Here is a 23,414-nt window from a genome sequence, read left to right as displayed (position 1 = left end):
TTAACAGGACTTCATTCTTTTCTTCAAGTAAAATTTATTAAAACTACAGTTTAGGATTGGAGCTCATTTCCAACTTCTTTGTGAAAAACAAAAGCCATCCGAATGCCTACATAATCAAGGTAGCTTTAAACCTCTGAGCTACTTCACAGAATCTTGAGGAAGTGGGCAAACCTGCATGCTCTACTCACCAAGGGTTATCACATGGTTTCTTGCAGGATTTCTCAAAACAAGGTCAGAGATCTGCAGCAGAACCCATGTGATTCCTGTAAGCAAAAATAACCAACACGGTTTCGGCACCATAATGAAAATACAAATAGGATGGAAACAGACCTCAAACAGATCAGCAGGCTCTCCTTTATTCCATCAATCAGCCAGGCATGGGAGGTCTCATTTTCTTGGTATGGAAATGGCCCACAAGTTATACAGAAGGAGTCTGAGTTTAATAGTTTACAGTGAAGGTGAATTAATCATTGGAGACTGCAGACATGTCATTTGAACAGTCAGGAACTTGGTTGTGCAGGTTAAAATTTTGACTCTGCAAGGAAATTGTAAAAAGCTTGGAACTCACTGTCACTGGGAAAGCTCACAACTTGGTGTTCACTGCTTGTCTTCCTTCCTCTGGGACCCACTGTTACCTAGAGCTTCACTATTTGCTTTTCTCCTTTCAGGACTCATCTGCGATGGGAAAGGGTAAAAATCCAGGGCTCAGAGTTTCAGTATTTGCCTCCTCCCTTTAAGATCCACTGGAGTGGGGAAGGGGTGAACATTTGCTTTTGGTGGAGTTGCTTGGGATGAACCCAGGAAGAGGTGAAAGTTTGCTTTTTTTCTCAGGGTCCATTATTACTGGTAAGAAATGTACAGGGAGAGGCTTAATGTTTGGCTAATTTCTCTCCCTCTTTCAAAGCCACAATGTCCCTCTGTTTTCCCCCAGGGGCTGTCTTGTAGAAATATTATTTTCCGTTACCCTTCAAGCCCTGTTAGAAAGGCAAGATCCTTGGCCTACTCTAGGCTCACTGAGTTAGGATTTCTGGTATTAAGGCCTGAGAATCTGAATCTGAACTTGAGAATCTCCAGGCATCCCAGGACATTCTTCTGTATACTTGAATTTAGTTACAACTAAACTGCTGACTTAGCTATAACTTCTGGTACAGTCTCTATAACTAATGAATTCAAGGTGGAGCTTCCAAATGAAAACTACCCCAGCTTTAAACTACCCAAAGCTGATATGGTTTACAACAGTCCTATTAGTCAGGTTCACCAACAGGTAACTATTGAGAGCCTATTTGAATTTTCCCAAAGACCCCATATTCTTAAGAGTATGTGCAAAATAAACTGGAAAAATGGATATCATGTGATTTAAAACCAGAAATGTGGTGTTAATAAATAAAATTGGGTGGTAATTACAGAGAAGAAGGTTCAAATCCTTAAAGTAATATATATATATGTGTGTGTGTGTGTGTGTGTGTGTGTGTGTGTGAGAGAGAGAGAGAGAGAGAGAGAGAGAGAGAGAGAGTTTGTGTATGAAAAATGAAGACGTAAGTTAAAGAGATTTAGTTGTGACAACTGTAAAGGCAGGGGCTATAAGTAATTCAGTATTGCACTCCCTGTACCAAATAATGGCACTTTTCTTGAATTAATATTCTCTTTGAAAAATATGATAGAATATATAGTAGTGGGAATCATGCCATATTTGCAAAGGCACATAATATGATCAATATTATTCCCCAGTACCTGGCCTGTCCCTCCTTGCTTCTCTTCTATCTGCTTGTCTACACTCCCTCCTATTATTATTATGATTTTCATTAGTGCTTCATAATTAAATATATGTAAGTGGGATTCATTGTGGTATATTCATACATGACATACATATACATGGTAGATTTCATTCCTCAGTAGTTCCCTGTGTCCTTCCCTCTTCTCTCCCTCTCAATCCCCTTCCTCTCCCTCTCAATCCCCTTCCTCGGCTCTATCAGTTTCCCTTCTATTAAAAATTATTATTGGGACTGGGGTTGTGGCTCCATGGTAGAGCACTTGCCTAGCATGTGTGAGGCACTGGGTTTGATTCTCAGCACCACATATAAATAAATAAAATAAAGGTCTATTGACAACTAAAATAAGATAAAAGAATAAAAAATTATTATTAACAATGCTATAATGAATGTTTTGTGTGGACAAATCCTTTTGGACGTTCATGGTTATATTTAAAGATGCTTTTCTGTAAATGAAACTGCTAACTCAAAGGGGATATGCATTCAAAACTTTGAAATTGCCAAACTTTACTGGAGTGTGTGAGGATTCCCATTTCCTAATGACCCATGCTGTGTTCATCACTCTTCTTCATTTTTCAGTCTGAGGAAAGAATTTTATCTCCTGATTATTTTCAGCTGTATTTTTAATTACTGATGTTTTATATATTTTTTAAGTTGCCCACTTTTCTTTCTCTTATTGAATAGAAAATAACCCTTAATGTTAAGGGGAAAAAAAGATGATAGAAACAGTAGATCCTGCCAAAGGCTAAAGGCAGAAACTAAACTGATGCTTGTGAGAAAAAGTTAAATTGTTTACACAGTAGTAATGTCTGTTTCTCTCCCTTTGCCAAATGGCTTGGCTCTTTTTCTTAACTTTGACAAATGCAATTACAGACCCAACTGGTAGAAAAATAAATTCTGGGTTTCCTGTTTAGAGGAAAAAGATCTATTGCATTTCACTTCCATTCTTCCCAATGTTTTACTGAAATAATAGGAAAGATGTTCAAAATAAGAATGAAATGGCAATGCTAGAAGAGTAATACATTTTGAGGAATTCTTAAAAAGACAAGCAGATATGATTGAACTCTTGAAAAAGTCACAATAGTGGAATGACAGTCAAACCTACCAAAGACTAATGTGACTCTTCCTAGCATGCAGATTGGCTTAGCATACACAGCGTTAGGGAACTATGGAGTATGTCAGGATAACTAAATAGAGAATGCATCTATTAGTCTGCCATCCCACTCCTATCTCCATATGCAGAGTGGATGACTCTCAGATCAAGTGCTCTCTGTGGAAAAGAGGTGTTTTTTGGTGAGGACTCCTAATGTGGCTGTGATTTCTGAGGGAGAAATGGATGGAGGGAAACAATTTTAAGGCCATTCCACTCACTATACATACATACAGAAACCCTCATACCAGCTGTTTTGGTGAGACAATGCAAGAATGTTCGAAAGTTTCGAAATGATTTGATTATGAGAGTTGTAACCTACTCAGAGATTAACCCACTAATGGATTAAGTGGATGGTAACTGCAGGGTGTGATTGGAGGAAGTAGGGCACTGGGGATACCACTTTGGGATTTATATTTTGTTCCAGTGAGTGGCATGCTCTCTCTGGTTTCCTGGATGTCATGAACTGAGCAGCTTTCCTGCACCCCACCCTTCTGATATGATGTTCTCCCTCACCTGGGCCCAGAGCTATACAGATGGCCAAGGGTGAACTAAACCTCTGAAACTGTGAGCCAAAATAAACTTTTCTTCCTCTATGTTGTTCTTGTCAGTTCCTTTGGTCACAGTGACACAAAGTTGACTAAAATGCCAGCCAAGAAAAATTCATTTAATTTTTTAATGTGTCCCCAGCTGACTACTCCCTCCTGTCACACTACTGGGCATCTGCTGCCATAACTCCAACTCTACACAGAACACCAAAGCTGCCCTTCTTATTCCTGTTAGAGAACCCACTTTTGATAATGCTTTCATATTTTCTTCACAGTAGTTGTTCCATAGATAACAAATATGCCCTCTGGGTAAAATATAAAATACAACTAGTGGAAGGCACTTGGGAGCAATCAAAATTGGATACTGGAGGAAGTCCACATTTGGAAAAAGGAAATAACACTGTTTTATTTTTTTATGTCCTGAGCATGAGGGCAGGCTCTAGTCTTGGCCATGCAGAGGCAGAGGGTAGGTGGATAGCTAAAATCTAGATAAAATAATTTTATAATATTGCTTGATAGAAATAACAGAGGACAGAGTTTGGGTATCCATAGTCTCTGATAGTGAGAAGGAAATCCTCAACAACTGAAATCCCAAGAAGGAAAACCCCAAACTCTGTATATAAACTCTGCCCCAACATTCTGTGGCTGACTCTAAGGAGAACTAACCAAAAGAATGAAGGCTAAAAAAAAACACTGAAGTGAGTTTGAACTACTGCTTATCACTGGGGAGAGTTTTCAGACATTTTAACTGGCTTCTTAAAAAAAATAATAACTTTGTTGGAGAGACACAATAGACCCCAGTCTCCATACCATATCATCCACAATGTCTAAAACACAACCCAGACTTTCTCTACATAAAAAGAAACAGAAAAATAACCCATCCTGTTCAGAAAAGCCAATCAATGAGGATTGGGCTAAAATGACTAAGATGTTGCAATTAGCACATGAGGATTTTAAACCAGTTATTGAAGAAGACATTTGTTACAGAAATACACATACATGACTTAAAAGAAAACTAATACCAACCATCTCAATTAATCCTTGAAGCTCTTCGTTGTGGGAAGCCATTCTAACACGTGATTGGGTGACTCCCGTTAAGGGCCTGAGGCGCTTTGGCTGTGTTGAAGCTTTCCGGGCCCTTTCCTGATGAGAGAGCCCATCCGTGTGGGGGTGTGCCTGACCACTGACCCCGGGGACCCAATCACTGACCCTGACCTTGGAGTGCAGCCCCCCCTCAACCTTCATTGGATGGAATTCTCCCCTGAATCTCTTGTTCCCCAATAAAAGGCTACTCCCCGGCGTGTTCACTCTCTCTCTCTCCTGCTAGCCCTGAGTAATCCTTGCTGCCCTGCTGGGCGGTTAGAGGAGGGAACCAGAGAGGGGAGCCATCTCGGACCTAGCAATAGAAATAAGGTAACTGAGTCTGTGTGTTTTATTTCGATCTCTTCTAACTAACTTTATGCCTAGAACCTCATTAATGAAACCATTGCGCAGGCCGCGTGGTAGACTTCGTTTCATAAGAACTCAAGGAAAAATCTAGAGCATGAAAGAGAAAGTCCAAGATTAATAAACTCATGCAAATATGCTTAGAGGAAAAATAATTTAGGAAGTAGAAGAGAATTTGAAAAATATTTTTAGTATCCTTAAAGATATTCAACAGAAGATTGTATTAATAAAATAACACCAAGTCACTATTGAAAAGGAATAATTAGTGAATAGTAAGAATTTATTGGAAATAAAAAAAATAAAGTATTTTTACTTTATTATTTTTTTATTTCCAATAAATTGATGTTGGGGAAAGTAAAATTTCCTAGCACGTAAAGAAATCAAATAAAAAGGTAGGAAATATGAGAGAAAAGTTGAGGTATGGAGGATAGTTCCAGGAAATTGAAGTTTCAGAACATAATCTCCCTGAGTTGAGGAGAAGCAAACATTTTTAGGTTGAAAGGACACATGTAAGCCATATAAAATTAAACAGAGAACTTACAAACACTCCATATCCATGTATTATGGTTTGGATGTGAGGGGTCCCCCAAAAAACTCACATGTGCGACAATGCAAGCAATGATGGGGCTGTGAGAGTCTTAACCGAATCAGTGAATTAATCACCTGGTAGAAGGCAGGTGGGGTGTGTCTGGAGGAGGTGTGGCATTGGGGGCGTGGCTTCAGGGTTTATATTTGCATGTGACAAGTGGAATCTCTCTCTGCTTCCTGATCCAGCAGGAGCTGCTTCCCCAGCTACAGTTTTCCACCATGATGTCCTGCCTCACCTGGAGCCATGAGAAACAGAGCTGGCCTTCTATGTACTAAGACCTCTGAACTGGTGAGCCCTCAAATAAACTTTTCCTCTTCTAAAATTGTTCTGGTTAAATTCTTTTAGTCTCAGCAGCAAAAAAAAAAAAAAAAAAAAAAAAAAAAAAAGCTGACGAAAACACCATGCTTAAATATGTTCTGGTGAAATTTCAGAACTCCATATATAAAAAGCATATCTTAAAAGATTCAGGAGAAGCAAAATAAAACAGATTACTTATATTGGAATGAGAATCAGACTGTTATGAGTCTTCTCAGCAATCCTGAATGCTACAACCCAACAAAATACTGCTTTAAAGTTTTGGGAGGGAAATGATTTTCAACCTGAATATACCCAGCCAACTGATTGGTAAAGGAGAGGGAAATGTAGATATATTTGGATATGTTAGAATTAAAAAGCTTACTGCTCATGAATCATTTAAAAATTACCACAAGAAAATGAAGACAAAAAGAAATAAAAGGAAGAGGTCACTTTTGGTCATAAAAGCAGAGAAAAATATGAAAATTTCAGAAAATAAATGTATATTCCATAAAAATTAATGCTATTCAATAGAAGAACTAAAACCAGATATTGTCAATAAGATTGTATTTTGTGATTGAAAGTGGAGAGGAAAGCCTCTTATTTTGTATTTTTATACTCTTTTTTAATTATGTGCATTCATCTTTCTTTTGATTATGGATTACTCACAATCAAAAATTTAATTAAGCTTTTAAAAGGAATCCCCTCAAAATATAGCAGTTTTTATTTACTGATTTCAAATTCTTTCTTAAAATATTTAACAAGAAAAAAATTAATAAAAATAAATTAGGTTTAGGATAATTTTGGAAGAGGTTTGGGCTACTACTGTTGTCAGGTTTACTGATAAAATATTTCAGAAAAATCTTTAATCAGTTTAGCCATGCACAAAAAAAAGATGACACATAATAAAGATGATTTTTATTTTTTTCACAATAATCTAAAGGTGGATTTTACAAAATAAACAGAGATTACAGTTTATCTTCTTTAAAAATTTCATCATTTAATTGTCTTAAGCAGAACTATTCAATATAGTAGCCACTAGCCACATGTGTCTATCCAAATTGAGATGTGATCCAAGGGTGAAATGCACATCAGACTTTAAATACTTAGTATAATGGTGGTACATGCCTGTAATATTGAGTGACTTGAGAGGTTGAAGCAGGAGGATCACAAGTTTGAGCCCCTCCTGAGCAATTTACTGAGACCCTGTCTCAAAATAAGATTAAACGGGCTGGGAATATAGTTCAGAGGCAAAGCATCCTTGAGTTCAAATCCCCAGTACCAGAAAACAACAACAACAACAACATTAAATATCCCTTTAAAAATTTTTAAGTATCAATTACATGTTGAAATGCTATTTTAGAGATACTTGAGTTAAATAAATTTTATTGCTAGAATTTATTTCATTTTTTTAATTTTACTGATCTTATCTGATCTGTTTGAAAGAGTAACTTTTATCAGTTGAAAGAGTTACAACCTCTCTTGAAGTTTCTTGAGAAACTTTTCAGTACATTAGGGTTCTTTATTGCTATAGGTCATCTGTCACTTATGATTTTTCATTCTGACATGAAGTATGGAAAACGAATACAGTATTTATGAAAAGAGTGGGGGAAACAACTAAGTTGAGCCTGAGAGGTTTCTTTACAGTAATCTAAAGAGATGGTAGAAGGAAAAGAAATGGAGGATGTGGAAAAATCCCTTAGAACCAATGGAAAGTAGAAGCCATGGAAATTTTAATTTTAGCCATGGAAAGTATTATAAGATGATATGTGGAAAAGGTTGTAAAAGCTTTTATGTTCCACCAGTTCTAAATGAGATGGTCATTGGAGCCAAATATCCTAGTAATCCAATCTGAATAGACAATTTATCTAGGTTCGTGAATATGAGGTCCTCCATCAATGTTTGTTGAATGATTGAGAAAAATCTATGACTTGTGTTTTTATTTCTGTTTTTACAGACTCATTACTTATTAGCATAAGGTATTATGACTTCTTACTGACAGAGCTGGCTGCTCTAGTAAGACAGCAAGTTCTTTGTTCCTGGTTGATACAGATGTTTTTCTCTTTCCCAAGCAAAGATGAAGCCAGAATTTATTTTCTTTTTTCCTTTTATGGGTGGCCTTTGTGTTGCAGCAGGAATCAGAAGTTGTCAGGTAAGAGAAAAATAGCTCCTGGGGCTCAGACTGTGGCTCAGCAGTAGAGCAGTTGGTCTAGGCAGTCCCAGGATGTGAACTCCAAGGGTGTAGTGATGGGAGCCATGATAAAAATGTCCTCCAACTGCCCTCAGAAGACCTCTGTCCATGTGGACAGTGAACTTACTGGAGACCAGTGTGGACAGAGTTGTAGTGGACCCTTTTGACTTCTCCCATTACTCTCTGGGATCTTTAGTCAAACCTGAAGAGGTGGAGAACCCTACTAAGGAATGAGCCTGGTTTTCCCATCAACTGTATGGTTGGGTATTCAGAGCAGAATAAAATTGTTCAGAGTAAATTTTGCTACTCTGCTAAATTTTAAATTTCATCATAGTAACTTAACAGTGATACTATCCATGGAAGTGCTTGTTTTGGCAACGACCCATCAATAGTGTAAAATGAAAAAGAAATTGCTCACAGAACACAAGAACAAGATGCCACTTCTATCTTCATTTGCTCCTGATTTTTCCTTTGTAGATCAAGAAACTAAGGCTTAAGGTATGAAAGAACTTGTTCCTGGTTGTTGACCCAAAGCTAGTGCAGAGTTGAGGCAGTTGTTTGTTAACCCTCAGACCACTTTTCTTTCTACCTCACCACCTGTAAAATTCAGATAGGACTGGGGATGTAGCTTAGAGGTAGAGTGTTTGTCTAGCATGTGTGAGGCCCTGGATTCAATCCCCAGTACTGAAAAAAATTATATATATTGTGGCAATTAAAACATATTATCATTTCATCATTGTCATTAATAACTCTTATCCACATAAGATCTCACAATTTTAAAGTGAAATAAAGAAATGACAAAAAAAAAGAGAAAGAAATTCAAAACTGTAAAATATCCAGCTCTGATACTGGAGGTTAAAAAAAGAATACTGGGGACTGGGGCTGTAGCTCAATGGTAAAGCACTTACCTGGAATGTGTGCAGCCTTGGGTTTAATGTCTAAAACAAACAAATAAAAGCATGGCCACATGGATTTTCACGTTTCTTTGATATTATAGTTTCTGAGAAATAACTCTTCCAAAGACATTTAAAATATAAATATACATATGCATGTATGTTAGACAAACATGCAGAAGTCTGTTAGCCATAAAACACTGTATAGGAATTGCTTCTTAGTGGGGTGTGTCTATGTGTGTGTGTGTGTGTGTGTGTGTGTGCGTAGCCCACCTTGATAAAGAAAATGTTTATAATTCTTACTGTGTTTTTTTCTTAGGAATCATCTTGTATAATACTATGACTAGTCTAACACTCCCATTATCAAGTCTTGTCTAATCTATGTCTTTGTCTCACTTTGCTCTTGGCAGATGGAAGGCTGATTGGAATTTGACTCCTTGCTTTTCCTCTGGACATCTGTGTCAGAGAATACAACTGTCCCCTACAGAAGAGCCTCTTTTTAGCTACATGAGCAGCCTGCACTGCTGCTCAGAGCTAAGTCCTAAGTAACCAGTCAGTCAAGCAGCTGTCCCTGGGTGGCTGTGAGTTCAGACCATGATCTGGGCAGGTTCAAGAGGAAGGGCGTGGGCGCACAATGCCCACACGACAAATGCCTATCCTTGGAATGCTGTCAGGGCTGTATCCCAGGAACTGGGATCTGCTTGTCTCCTCTTGTTCCGCAGTCTGTTCAGATGTTCCGATAGGCATCTCTCTGCCAACAGGGCCCATGGCGGATGAGCGTGAAGAGTAGCACCACTAGGATGCCAGACACCAGGCAAAAGGCAATGGCAAGGATGACCCTTAGAACTGTGGGAAAATAGGAAGAGCATTAATGTAAAATTGATATCTTAAGAAAATATGAAGACTACATATCAGTGTTGATTTCTGCCTTTATTGTAAATTTGAAGCAGCACAGAAGTCAGCAGATGGTGGTTACAAAGGGCACAGGACAAGAAGTCTGGAGACTTAGGTTTCAGTTCTAGCATGACCTTTGGGCTTCAGCTCTCCGTTGTAAAGGGAGGGTCATCCACTGAATTCTTTCTAAGGTCCTCTTATAGTACTAACTTTGGGCATTTTTCTACAGTTAAATTACTAATTGTTCTGGTCACAAAGTCAAAGGAAATTCTGAATACTCAACTGCAACCAATTGAATCTAAAGGAAATGGAATTTTATCTATTTTTCAATTTGATGTTCAGGTAAATATATTTTAAAGAGGAAACCCTGAATATATATTAACTATACAATTGTCCATCTATATGTATATATGGCACTAATTTATTATTTTGTTCAGAAAGTTAGTCTCCCCTAAATACATCCTATTCCACTATAGTGTACACATCACAAATATCAGTTTGTCTCCTCTCTAAATGTATGTCTTATCGTTGTAAAAATATGGGATTACTTTGTGACTTAGGCAATGGAGAGCAAACTTCTCAGATCCAGATGGGTCTTCCTTTCTTTCTTTTTTGTTAGTAAGTGATATTTGAGGAGGAGGATGATGATGATGATGATGATGATGATGAGTACCAGGGATTGAACCCAAGGATATTTAACCACTGAGTCATATCCCTATCCTTTTTAAAATTTTTCTTTTATTTTGAGACAAGTTCTTGCTAAATTGCTTAGGGCCTCACTAAGTTACTGAGGCTGCCTTTGGACTCCTGCCTTAGCTTTCTGAGTTGCTGGGATTATAGGTGAGTGCCACCATGCCTGGTTGATTATCTTTATTTTTTATATATATATATAAAAATTATAGACAGACACAATATCTTTAATTAATTAATTAATTATTTTATGTGGTGCTGAGATTGAACCCAGTGCCTCATACATGTGAGGCAAGCGCTCAACCACTGAGCTATAACCCCACCCCTGATTATTTTTTAATTTGCTTTCACATCATTAAAAAATCTTTAAATTAAATTAGATTTAGCAGGGTTTAATTGAGTAAATAATTCATGAATTGGACAATAGTCAGGATCTAAATGGGTCTTTCTATGGAACCCTAGAGCCCCACGGGACACAGATAAAATCATTGATTTAGTCTATCATTATACAGAGCAGAAAAATAAGAAACACAGAGATTAGATTGTACAGTTAAGGTTAAGCATATAATTTAATTTGGCTTGGATAAATGGGATGGTATCAGTCTCATGATTTAAAAAACCATCTGTGCACTTGTGACTTCAAAATTTAAATCTGTAGCTCTGACCTCTCTTTCAAACTCAAGACTCTTATGTACAATGTATACTTGGCATGTAGTAGTTCCCCCTTATCCAGGATTTGACTTTCTGTGCTTTTAGTTTCCCATGGTGGTCAACCACTGCCTGAAAATATTAAGTGGCCAATTTGAGAAGTAAAGAATACATGAGAAGTAAAAATTCCAAGAAGTAAATAATTCATGCCCTGTACTGAGTAGTATGATGAAACCTCATGCCATCCCACTCCACACCACCTGAGATGTGAGTCATCCCTTTGTCTAGTGCATCCACGTTGTATAGGCTACTTGCCCATTAGTCATGTAGTAGCCATGTTGGTTGTGAGATTGTCTGTTGAAATATCACCGTGCTTATGCGCAACTAACCCTGATTTTACTTAATAATGGTCCCCAGAATGCCAGTGTAGTGATGTGGACATGAGAATGAGTGTGTGAGTAAACAACAGCACATTCATATAAATTTTTTTTTCATATAACTTTTATTATAGTACACTATTATAATTGTCCTATTATTTTATTAGTTATTGTAGTTAATCTTCTATGCCTAATTTATAAATCAAACTTTATCATAGCTAAATACATACAGGAAACACATAGTATACATAGGGCTCTGTACTATCAATGTTTTCATACATTCACTGGTGATCTGGGAACACACCCCCATGGTTAAAGGGGACTATTGTATTCCTTGGACATCTAATGGACGTTTCAATCTCAACAAATCCCAAACTGAACCTCCATTTTCCTTCTTACACCAAATCTGCTCTATCCACAGCCTTCCTCATCTCAGTTGATAGAAACTCCCTTCTTCGGTTGCCTCAGGACAAAACTCTTAGCGTCTTCCTTGAATCTTTTCTCTCACTTCCTGTACCTGATCTGCTTGGAAATCCTGTTGCTTCTACTAAAAAAATATATCCAGAAACCAGTGACTTCTCCCCTTTTCCCTGTTTTGAACCACTATCATTTGCTGGGATCACTACAGTGGCTTCTGACTTGCTCCACAGCCTCTGTCCTTTCTTCTTCACAGTCTGTGTTAAACATAGCCATCAAATGGTTTCAAGTCATACCATGCCACTCCGTCCGCACCTTACAACGAAGTCCACAATGGGTGGTCATCAATATCAGAGGACAAGCTAAGGTCCTGATGATGACAGTTCATGAGACTACGTCATCTGGCCCCTATGATTTTCTCTCCCACTCACTCTCTTCTGGCCACACAGACCTTTCTGCTATTCTTCAAACACATATGTGCATTCCCCCTTAGTGTCTCTGCTGTAGCTGATACTATTGCTTGAATGCTCTTCCCCCAGGTCCCTGGATTGGGCCACTCCTTTACCTTCTTGACTTAAATTTCATCTCAAAGAGACCTTCCCATTTACAAGTATAATTTATTCAATCTTCTCTACTCCCTCCACCAATGTGGCACTTGTGATCCACAGCTAACAAAATACTTATTTATTATGTTTATTATTTATTATCTGCCCCTCTCCTAATTGAATATAAACTTCAAGGAAGCAGGAATCTTTGTATTTTTTGTTCACAGATATATACAGGCACTTAGTGTATAAGAGAGATACAACATAATCCATAGTCCATGCTAATAAATATTTGCAGAAAAAAGTAACAACCTAGCATTCATAGTTTGCCAACTCTCTATCCAGTGTTTTTCTCATGATACCAGGATGCTTTGTAATATCCTGAAAAGGTACATATTAATAAAGTTAGACCCCAAAGGACAGTGTCATTAGAAATTCAAAAGTTGCTAATATAAAGTTGAAGGGAACTAAATGGAACTGAAGAAGGAAAGATGGGACTACATGGAAATGAGGGAGGGAGACAGATACTAGTCATTCTTCAAAATTTATTTTCATGGCTGACTTTCACTACTTAAAATTTTTATTTTTAGTTATTTTTATTGGCTGTAATGTCAGTCCCATGGAATATGCCTCCCTACTCTTTATCCTTCTTTCATTCCTTCCTAGACATGCGGTGAGCACATGTCACACACCACGCAGGCTGTGTTGAGTGCTGAGGCTCCATAACTTTTGCTCTTGAGGAGCTCAATGTGTAGTGGAAGAACCAGACAGACAATTCTAAGATAATGTGACAAATACTGAAATGGAGGTGTAAGAGGTCATTGGAACAGGGAGCAAGTCGCAACCAATAGAGTATATTTTATTTGACAGGGAAAGAGTTTGGAAAATCGTCTGAGATTTAAGCCAGCCTGTGAGATGAATAGGACTTTGCCATGAGGCAGAAGGAGTTGCACACGATATGTCTGGGAAATAATGAGCAGTTACTGGAGTTTATTATTAGTGACTGGAGCACGGGCTTCAGGGAGGGTAGACCACACATGTAGGTCAGGGCCCAGTTATAGGTGTCTGGTTTCAGGGGGCAAATGGAAGTGATTGGTGATTATTATACATGGAGATAACATGGCCCATTCTGTGTTTACAAAAATAAATAAATAAACAAACTGATGGAAAGGATAGGTTGGAGGAGATATGGTAGGCTTGTCAGGGAGCTACTGAGATATCTTTGATAAGATAGCAGGGGCTCAGAACTGAAGTGGTGGACCTGGGAACACAGATGAAGGGGGTTCAGAGATACTCTTGCAGTAGAAAGGGCAGACATTGGTGAAGCCATTGGTGACAAATTAAATATAATGGTAAATGAGAAATTGTGGGCAAGACCATCTCCTAGGTTCTTGCTTGAGTGACTGACTGATCAGATGACAAAGCTGTGAATTGAGACAGAGACCACAAAAAAGGGTTGGTTTGGAGTAAAGGAGGTAATGGATTTTGTTTTCATGTCACACTGAGATGGGTAATTATCCTGACAGTGATGATCAGTAGGTAGTTTGCAAAACAAACAAACACCACCAAAAAAAAAAAAAAAACAGGTCTAGAATTCTCCACTTAGAAGTAGAAATAAGGATGGCAAGTATAGAAGACAGAGGTCTGAGCATACTGCCTGATGGTGAGTGTGGAATGAGGAAATAACATACTGGATCCTGGGACATCATCTCTTAGTGGTTGGTAGAAGGTATCTATCTCAGAGCAACTGACCAAGGAGCCCGAGAAGAAAGAAAAGACTCAGGAAAGCTGGTGTTCTCTCCTTCTCTGATTTGTTCTTATTCATTTTAAAACTATGTGCTTCTTTCTACTACAAAAGAGTTTAGGATTTTGGCAAAGTGATGTTCTAGAAGCTGCGAAAAGAGAGAGTGATCATTTGTCGCTTACTGTGAAGAAGTCCAGTGCTGGCAGTGACTGAGAAGATGTCCCTTTATACCAGGACAAACACACACTGCTGAAGGCAGTGTGAATTGCTGAAACCTTTTTGAAATGTGTGGAAAGCCTTTTCCTCTTCCATTCATCCTCAAGTCCTGTCTGCCCTACTTCTTTTCACCCTTTGGATAAGTCTGCCTTTCTCTTTGGACTACTGCAGCAGTTTCCTGTTTCTCCTGGCCTCCTCTCCAATCCATTCTCCCCCTGAAACCAAAGTCTTCCTGAAGTAATAATGTAGTTACAGCATCTTTCAATGATGAGGACTACACAAGGTGACCTAGAAAGCACTTAACACCCATCTCTCCAGCCTCAGCTCTCCATTTCCAGTCCCTAAAATGCCCATGTTATCTTTAGCTTCCTGGTCTTCTCTCTTTTCTCTGTAATATCCTCCTTTTTCCTCACCTCTATTCACCTAGCTATGTCCTTTTCTCTTTCAGGTTTCCATTTAAACATCACCCCTCTGAGAAGCCTTCTCTTAGGTTGGCCAATTTCTCTTAGATAGATACCTTCTACCAACTTAACCCATATACTTAGGTTCACTGCCTCTGCTGTATGTTCTCATGATACCTATATGTTTTTCATCAGAGGGCTCATGGTCCCTTACCTGTAGAGCTTTAATTTTTTTATCTTCCTGTCCTTCCTTATCCTTCCATCCTGGTCTCCAGAGGTCTACAAACCACATGGGGAGAATCTGCTTCTCTACAATCTGTATCCTCAGCAAACTTAATGCCTGGTACCCAGGTACACGTTGATGAATAAGAGGTACTCAATAAATATCTATTGTTTATTAAATATTCATATACCTTGATCCACCAATCCTACTTTAGGAAATTGTCCTAGAGCAACAGTGTATAAGAGAGATAGAAAGGGACATGCTAGAGTAGAAAGAAGGTATCAGAGAGTGTTAGGTTTGACTCCTGACCTTACTACTTGTGGCATGTTATTCTCTCAGCTTTTTAGTTTTCTTCTCTGTAAAACAGGCAAGGAAAAGAGACTGCTGAATTGGGCACTGATGGTTTTCAAAAGGGAAGTTTAGAAAAAAAGATGATGGGAGAATAGACATAATTGTACAGAGTAATTAAGAATTGAGGAGATAAGGAATAGCTGGAGAGGGCAAATCATTAGTTTAAGAAAATTAGGACTGAAGAAGAAAATGGAGCAGACACTTGAGGTGTTTTGACAAGAAGACACTATGGCCATTTTCATAGTAGGAGGGAAGGAGCCAGGGCAGAGGATGAAAAAGAGGCTGAATAAACAATTCATTGAAGTCCTAAGAAGACTGTCTTAATGGATCCTACACAGAGTGAGAAGTCAGTCTCCTTAAGGAGGAGCCAGTTTACCTGAGGAACAGCTGAAGGGGAAGCTTAAAGCTGTTGACATATTTTGAGGTTGTTAGAAGAGAACTTAAAAGGGTTATCCAGAGATTACCTTATTAAGGTAAAGAAAAACAATGAAATCTGGAGTTTGGGAAAAATGAAAAGGCCTTCCTAAAGATTGTAGAGAAGGGTCCAGAAAGGAGGAATACATGTTCCAAGCAGTGTCAAAAGACCAGAGATTGGACTAGAAATTTCAGCATTCATAGTTTGAGAGTCACAAGAGACAGTCTTTTGTTTTCTTTAGCTCTCCTGGGGAGATCCCAGTGAAAAAAATCGCATGATGACTTTGATGTGGGTTGGGTATTGGTGTGATGGGCAGGGTATGAGCTGGGTCATGATTATGACTGTTAGAGTTGCCTAGGACGAGGGCAGGAGTGCGAGTGAGGAGTGAGTCAGTGCAGACCAAGGCAATGTCTTTAATGAGTGATGAAATTTGTCCTGGAAAACAGAAGACAATGGCAACAGGGGTGAGAAAAAGGTTTTTAATAAGATGGCCTCGTCTTTAAGGGAGGAATGATGCTAGAAAAAATATCATTGATTATCATTGATCAGCAAAGGGGAACAAGAGAATGTCAAGGGACTGTGTTGAAAACAGATGTCCAGTAACACAGACATATTGGCCAGTATGTACATACATATAGCAAGCCATTGGGTCTCGACAGATCAGTCACTTTGCAGGCTCATTCATAGCTCTCTTTCCTATTTATTGTTCCAGACTTCTGAGATCTGGACCTAGCAATGAGAAAGTTAGTCTAAGTATGGAGAGATGAACATATATTTCATTAGCAAATCTTGATTGAAGGTGCCATGTTCTACCAACTAAAGATTTGAAGAGGAAAAAGTTATGGCTTTCACTTTTAAGAAGCTCACGATTGAATCCTGGGCATGTGAATATGTACTGTAGATTGTCGGTTTTACAGAGATAATAAGGGGGAAACTGGAATTTCTCACCAATAAATCTACCTCCTATAAAACAACTGAAGCAGGATATTAAGGTAGGAGGTGGGAGAGTGCTAACACTAAAAGTGTTATCATTAATAAAACTTTGGAATTAAAAGGCATTTTAAAAAGAATTTTATTGTATTCAAGTAATGCAGTATGGAACTTGCACTTGTCATGGATTTTCTTGCAAAGACTCTGGTTGATTTAACTGGTATAGTCTGGTTAACTGGATCTGCTAGAACTACCTAAAACCACTGCTTACAGTTTAGGTAGCACTTCATGGGTAGAAATCCCTTAAGAAGCAGAGTTGCAAGGCATCTCCCATATACAGGATCTGTTCTGTATTGGATGATTTTGTCTTGCCTTCTGCATTGGCTTTCTCAGAACAACCAAAATGTCCTGTATTCTACTTTTTTTTTTCCCCAATGAATTACAACAGTTCATCTATTTGTTGTAGCTATGAGAGCTATTTGTCAAATGCATCTGAGACGCCTGTACTTTTATTAAGTTTGTGACCCTACTAGGAAGTTATTCTTTCACCCTTACTACCCTCCACACTTAAGCCTGCTCTGTAGAGTCAATGTCAAGGCAAGCTCATCCAGGCCAATGGTCAGGTCCTCTCTCAGGAATTTCCCAACAGAGAATGACAATCTGTCTTCCTGAAATTTTTACCAGCTGCACTTATCATCACCCTGGAAGACTGTATTGAACAAATCTATTCCATTTTCCTTAAAGAATTTAAAATATGAAACTCACTTTGTTGGAGACCATTTCAGACCATAGACTTTTCCCAAGCTTTCTGTGAACCATATCTAGTGATGTGCTAGTAATATGAATTAAACAATAACAAGACAAAAGCCCTTGCTGATTATAGTAGAGTACTTGCTGATTTCTGTGGTGAAGATGCTTCTGCCATGACCAACTTTAAGGTACCCACGTGAAACTGCTGAACTCAGAGTTGGGAAGAGCTGCACATATATTCTACTCTTGAGATTTGTTAAGATATGACTGCAGTACAATGACACCCATGTTTTCTTTTTGCTAACATATTTTGCTAATTAATCATATTTTACTTTACTTGGATAATGAATTGTTAGTATTGGTGTTTTGAGGAAAGGAATTCTGCAAACATACTACAGGTAGGTTGACCAGAGGAGGTGAGGAGAGCCTAGGGAATGAAGGAGAGTGTGGGATAAAAATAACTCCTAGGAGGTGGGAATGAATCCTAGGTTGCTAGTATTGCTGTTAATCAAGATAGTGGGTGGAGCTTCAGGGAGGAAAGGTAACTAATTTACACAAAAATTGAGCAAATATTTATTGAGTACAAAGTGATGCCTGACACAGGAAATTCTAGGTATTGAGAAGACACAGCAGAGCACACAACAGATAAAATCCTTGTTCTTATGGAACTGATAGCTTATCAGAAATGGCCTCTTGGATGCAACCTGTGGGAATCTCTTTGAAGCCTGAATCTTCTCCTGAGTACACCCCTATCCTTTTCAGTTTGAAGCTACCAAGACATTTAATAAATACCTTTCTGGTACCTTGTAGCACACCAGTATAAACTTACGTTCAACCTGACTTTACATGGCGCAGCTGATCCCTCTTGCAGAAAGCCTTCCCTAGACTTACATGTCTCCCTTCAATTCTGGGTAACTCTTAGTACCGTGTAATGTTCACCCCTTTACTTCCTTACTACATTGTGAACTTTCTGAGGTTGTTTTCTTAGCAAGTTCCATCTTAAGTAGTTGAGGCAGGACCACAGATTAGCCTTTATGTGAAGTACTAAAGTTTATACTATATTGTCCATGTAAAATGTTCTTTTAAGACATTCCAATCATTCATATTAATTCAGTTCCTTTTGTGACATCAAAACAAAATCCCCATACAACAACAACAAAGAGCTCCTGAAATCTGCCTGCAGAATTTTATTCTAATTAAATACAACACACAAGCTTTTTGAAGTTCATTATAAAAGTAATGCTTTTGGACTTCCTCATAATGACTTTATTCACTATTGTACATTTGGCTCACTGCTAGAAGAAAGTTACAAGGATAGATGGTGGCCCCAACAACAGATATTTACTTGGGAAAGAAGTTACACAAGGAAACATATCAACTCGATGTCTTGCGTCAGTTACTCTGTGACCAACCATGAGAGGGAGTGGCTTTGCTCTAGATACTGGCACCCAGCAGGAACTGTCTCATCTCTATCCATGGTGGAAATACAGCATGGTGTTCTCTAGACGTGTTGCATCTGCTACATGGCAAATCTAAGGGACTCTAAAGAGTATCATTAGAACATGATTTCTTCTTCTACAGCAAGCAGTCTCAGCAGGAATTGTGAGTTTGCTTAGGTTTTCTGAAGATACCAGAATCAAAGCCTTGATCATTTTGTCCCCTGAATGGATTTCATGACCGTACTCTTGAATATTTCAAGTTTTGAACATGGAGGGACTTAGAACATTCTCACATTTCTAATTTGTTCCAGCTTCATTTGTGTCATCATTCTCTCTGAAATCAACTTTAGATTCAACATCCCCTGCCATTGGGACTTCCAGAGACCCTCCATGCAGTGTTTCAACTTTGAAATGTTGTGCTGAATAGCTTGCTCTTATCACATGGCTTAACTGCTGTGATGCAGATATTCCAAGGGTTGCTGCATGTATTACATAACTCAAAGGTATTTGGAAAGCTTAATTTCAACTTCTTCAAAGGGAACATGAATGTTCCAGGGCCAAAGGACACAAATAAACTTTTATTTTTCAGTTCTGCCACCTGGTATTATTTAACATAAATACAGGTTCCCAATATAGAAAAATTTTCCAGTTATTGTCCTTGTATCTCATCTCTTTGCCTTTCCTAGAAAGAAGACTGGAATTGACGGGTAAGCTTCCCCATTAGCCTCAGATTAAAGTCTTCCCTTCCTGGTTCTCATACTAAATTACGGGTTTTATTTGAAATCTGTTCCACTTCAGAAATTTTAAGCACAGTTTCATCTAATCATGATCAAACAAAACCTAGAAGCCTTTAAATAGTAGAAAGTACTGTGTGGCTGATACTGTAGCTCATGGCATCCCCATGAACTTTTACCTAAGTTTTATACCTGATTATATTTGGGCACTGATAGCCTTTTATAGTAATACTGAAAAAAATAAAGTTTATGGCAGGACTAGATTGAGAGAAAGTTGCATAAAGTTGGGGGGTCCCTGAAATGTACAGCTATCACCCAAAGCCCATTTCCCTCTAAGCTGGGGTTAATGGCCAAAGTACATCTTCAAAACACCATCTGCTTTGAGAATGAGCGCAATGCTCTTTCTGCACAGCTCTGTGTGCACACTAATTGTTCTCAGTACCTTGGTGGTTGTTTGTGGTCATACACTCCGTGGACCAGTCTTGGGGGATCACAGGGGCAACCAGCTCAGCAAACTTCTCCAGAGGACAGCTGGGGGTGCAGCCTGGCAGTGTTAGGGCGTAAGCCTCATGCTGGGTCTCGTTCCGATAGTACATCTCCACAAAGTACTCCCTTGGTGGGGAAAGGCAGAGGAGAGAGCTCTGTTAGTTCTGCCATACTGAACTGCTACTGAACCTCTTTCCACCTGGATGGTAACATGCTAATTGGAGGACCCATGGAAGAGCTTATGGGAATGAGATTTTGGCAAATTTTTATGTGGAAATGGGGAGACTGGGGAAGGCAAGACAGATTTGGAGGTGGGATTGGGAAGGCTGGTTTGTTAGGTAAAGAGAAGCATAGGAGGTGGGAACCAGGATGCTTAATCAGAGAACTGAAAGGAGATGGTGGGGGAGATGGTGCCACTTCAATGAGTCTTGTAATGAGAAATGAGGGGCCTCTGGAGGTGATGGGTCACCCCTTTTGTATTCTATTCTTCTCATTTGTGTCGTCCTCTGTTCTTTTTTCCTCTCTTAATGTTTATCTCAGTCTTTACCCTGAATGTATCGTTCCTTTTCCTTAACTAGGCCATAAATATGAACCTGAATAATATGTAACACATGTATTTGAATATATGAAAGTTTTTAAAAAATCTCAGAGGTGTTGATGTAGATTCAACTCCTGTGTCATATTAGAGAGGACGCTCTTAAAACTTTATTTTAAAAAACAAAGTGTCTTATGTCCACAACCAGTCTCAGTAAAAAAACCAATATGAATTGCCTATGAAAGATACTTCCCAACCAAAGAGGAAGGAGAGAAATTTAAATAGGATTTAGTGATCTTTCCTGATGCAGTGAATTCACAATTTCAACTTTTAGATGTTGTTATAAACAAGCTTTTAAAAACATCACTGTAAAAAGTTGTATAGGCACAGTAACTGCAAATATCATTTATAGGATATTTATATTTTAAATTTCTCTAATATTATATGAACAAGCATATACATGTTGGGATAACTTTTCCAGTGGCAACATCTTTTATCTCAGGATGATAGAGTGTAGATGACCAACAGTTCATCCCAAAACCATGATTTTCTGCCCATTGAATAGAGTCACAGATCAGAAATGACTATATTCTCAGGTTCTCTTGCACCTCGGTGGCACCAAGTGATCCATCTTAGCCAGTAGAATGTGGGCAGAAATGATAAGTGCTTCTTTTGGGCTGAGGTAGTTGATAAGCAGGTTGTCTTTCTATCCTCTCTGTCCTTTCTACAAGCTGCTGACAGGTGGCACAGCCCTCTTGAAACTGTGGAACCCTAGGTGCCTGATCACTATGTGGGAACACACCGCAGAACACCTGCATTGACCTATTGTTATGGTTTAAATCTGAGGTATCCCCCCAAAGCTAATGTGTGAAGTAATGTGAGAAAGTGTAGAAGTGAAATGATTGGGTTATGAGAATTTTAACCTAATTAGGGTATTAATCCTCTGATAGGGATTAACTAGGTGGTAACTGTAGGCAGGAAGGGTATAATTGGAGGAGGTGGGCCATTGGACATGCCTTTGGGGTATGTATTTTGTCCTCAATTAAAAGTGGAGCTGTCTCTCTCTGCTTCCTGGTGGTCACAACCTGAGCTTTTTTCTCTTCCATGCTCTTCCGCCATGATATTCTGCCTGAGCTCAGGCCCAGCGCAATGGAGTTGGCTGTCTATGGACGGAGACCTCTGAAACCATGAGCGACAAATAAACTTTTCCTCCTCTAAATTGTTCTTGTCAGGATTTTGGTTTGCAGCACTGAGAAAGCTGACTAAAACACCTGTTGACCCGCAACACCTGCACTGGGCTTTTGGATAAGGGAAAGATTAATTTCCATTAATCTTCATTAATTTCCACTAATTCTTAGGTTAAGCCCCTAAGAATTTTAGATTTCATTTGTACAGAAGGCAGAATTACCCTTCTTAATTAACATATCTAATATTTCATAAGCACTCATCAGGGGACTCAAAATTGGCTCTAGTAGGGAAGACACATGCTAAAGACACATAAAAAAGAATTGATAAGAAACTATTCCATAAAAAGTAAAAATGGAAAAAAGTAGTATTTTCAACTTAATGAATTATTTTATATAGCTTATGATTTTAAATTTATACACTTATTTAAAATTAAATATTTTAAATATATATTTAACTACCTTTTCTACAACCTTAACAGTTTGTGTATTTAAAATAGCTAGACATCTAAAACACTCTCCCTGTCTCTCTCCTAATCTTATAGGGAAAATGTGGAATGACCTAGTTAAGATCGCCCTATAAGCAGGCATCTATAGTATTTGTTAGCTTAGATTCTCCTTGTTCTTAACTTAAAGGCAATCAAGTCCAACCTTCAATCCTTCTATGGAGTGCCAGTAAGAAAATCCTAGTAAAACAACAACCTTGACCTGTGCATGGCTCTTGGTTAATTTTTTTTTTTTTTATTCTGTGTCCAGATCGCTCAGTTGAAAAAATAACTCACTCTTGTCTAATAGCATAGGTTTTCTCAAGATAGTGAAAGAAAGTGATTCAGGGGAAGAAAGTACTATGGCTCCCTAACAAAGCAAGCTCAGGCCCCTGGGGTACAAAAATCACAGAAGAGGGAGGCCTGAGAAGAGTCAGTAGCTTCTCTTGTCTTATCCCTAAAGAAACAGTGCCTGTGCTTACAGCTGATCCTGGAATTTTGTCTAGATTTATTAACTATGTGTCCAGAGGTGGTCTTCAAAGGGTCAGATCCGCAAGGTTTATTACTAAGACAGATTTTTATGTTTTCAGTCTTCTCTTTCTCATGTTCTACTGTTTGCTAGTCTCCATTACTAGTCTCCATTTGCTTCTCTCTGCTCAGACCCAAGATATTTGAGAGCAAATCAGCTAAGACCACATTATAGTTTGACTTCATCATGGTGTCACCCAATTAGAGGTTCGATAAAGAAAACATCTACCCTTCCCTAACTGTGTGGGACTCACTTTCTTCATAAGGAGTGAAGGTATTGGTTGAGAATTAGGTCTTTATACTGTGAATTTCTTGTTCTACATATTCGGGGGACCAAAAACATGTATCTAAAACTACAAAGCTAGAAGAATTAAGTTCAGGGCCTTTTGTTCCAAGATTATGGAGAATTTCAAGATGGCAGCAGCAGCAGAATGTCAAGACAAGCATGAGCTCTTCTGAGTGTGGGGCCTGGTGTCAGGCTGGTCCTGCCTGTAGTTGCTGAGAATATCTTGAAAGGAAGGCACAATTCATCTCCCCAGCCA

The 23,414-nt window shown here is 38.6% G+C and overlaps 1 protein-coding gene across 2 annotated transcripts in view; it reads right to left on the bottom strand.

The window, feature by feature from the left end:
• Nucleotides 1-6,889: 6,889 nt before the first annotated feature.
• Nucleotides 6,890-23,414, bottom strand: part of ACP3 (acid phosphatase 3) — a 53,303-nt gene continuing 36,778 nt past the window's right edge. The window contains exons 10-11 of one of the 2 annotated variants that reach the window (XM_081301799.1): nt 20,097-20,266; nt 6,890-9,726 (exon numbers count right to left, since the gene is read on the bottom strand). In XM_081301799.1, coding sequence (XP_081157925.1) covers nt 9,608-9,726; nt 20,097-20,266 — 289 coding nt within the window. In that variant the 3' untranslated portion in view covers nt 6,890-9,607. Of the gene's footprint in view, nt 9,727-16,490; nt 16,531-20,096; nt 20,267-23,414 lie in introns of those variants that run through there. The other variant, XM_081301800.1, reaches the window with a different exon arrangement.

This window comes from Spermophilus citellus (genome assembly GCF_964194105.1).
Source record: "Spermophilus citellus genome assembly, chromosome: 7".
In the NCBI taxonomy this organism is placed as follows: Eukaryota; Metazoa; Chordata; class Mammalia; order Rodentia; family Sciuridae; genus Spermophilus; species Spermophilus citellus.
The sequence above is the reverse complement of the archived record's forward strand: the minus strand, read 5'-3'. Positions and strand labels throughout refer to the sequence as shown.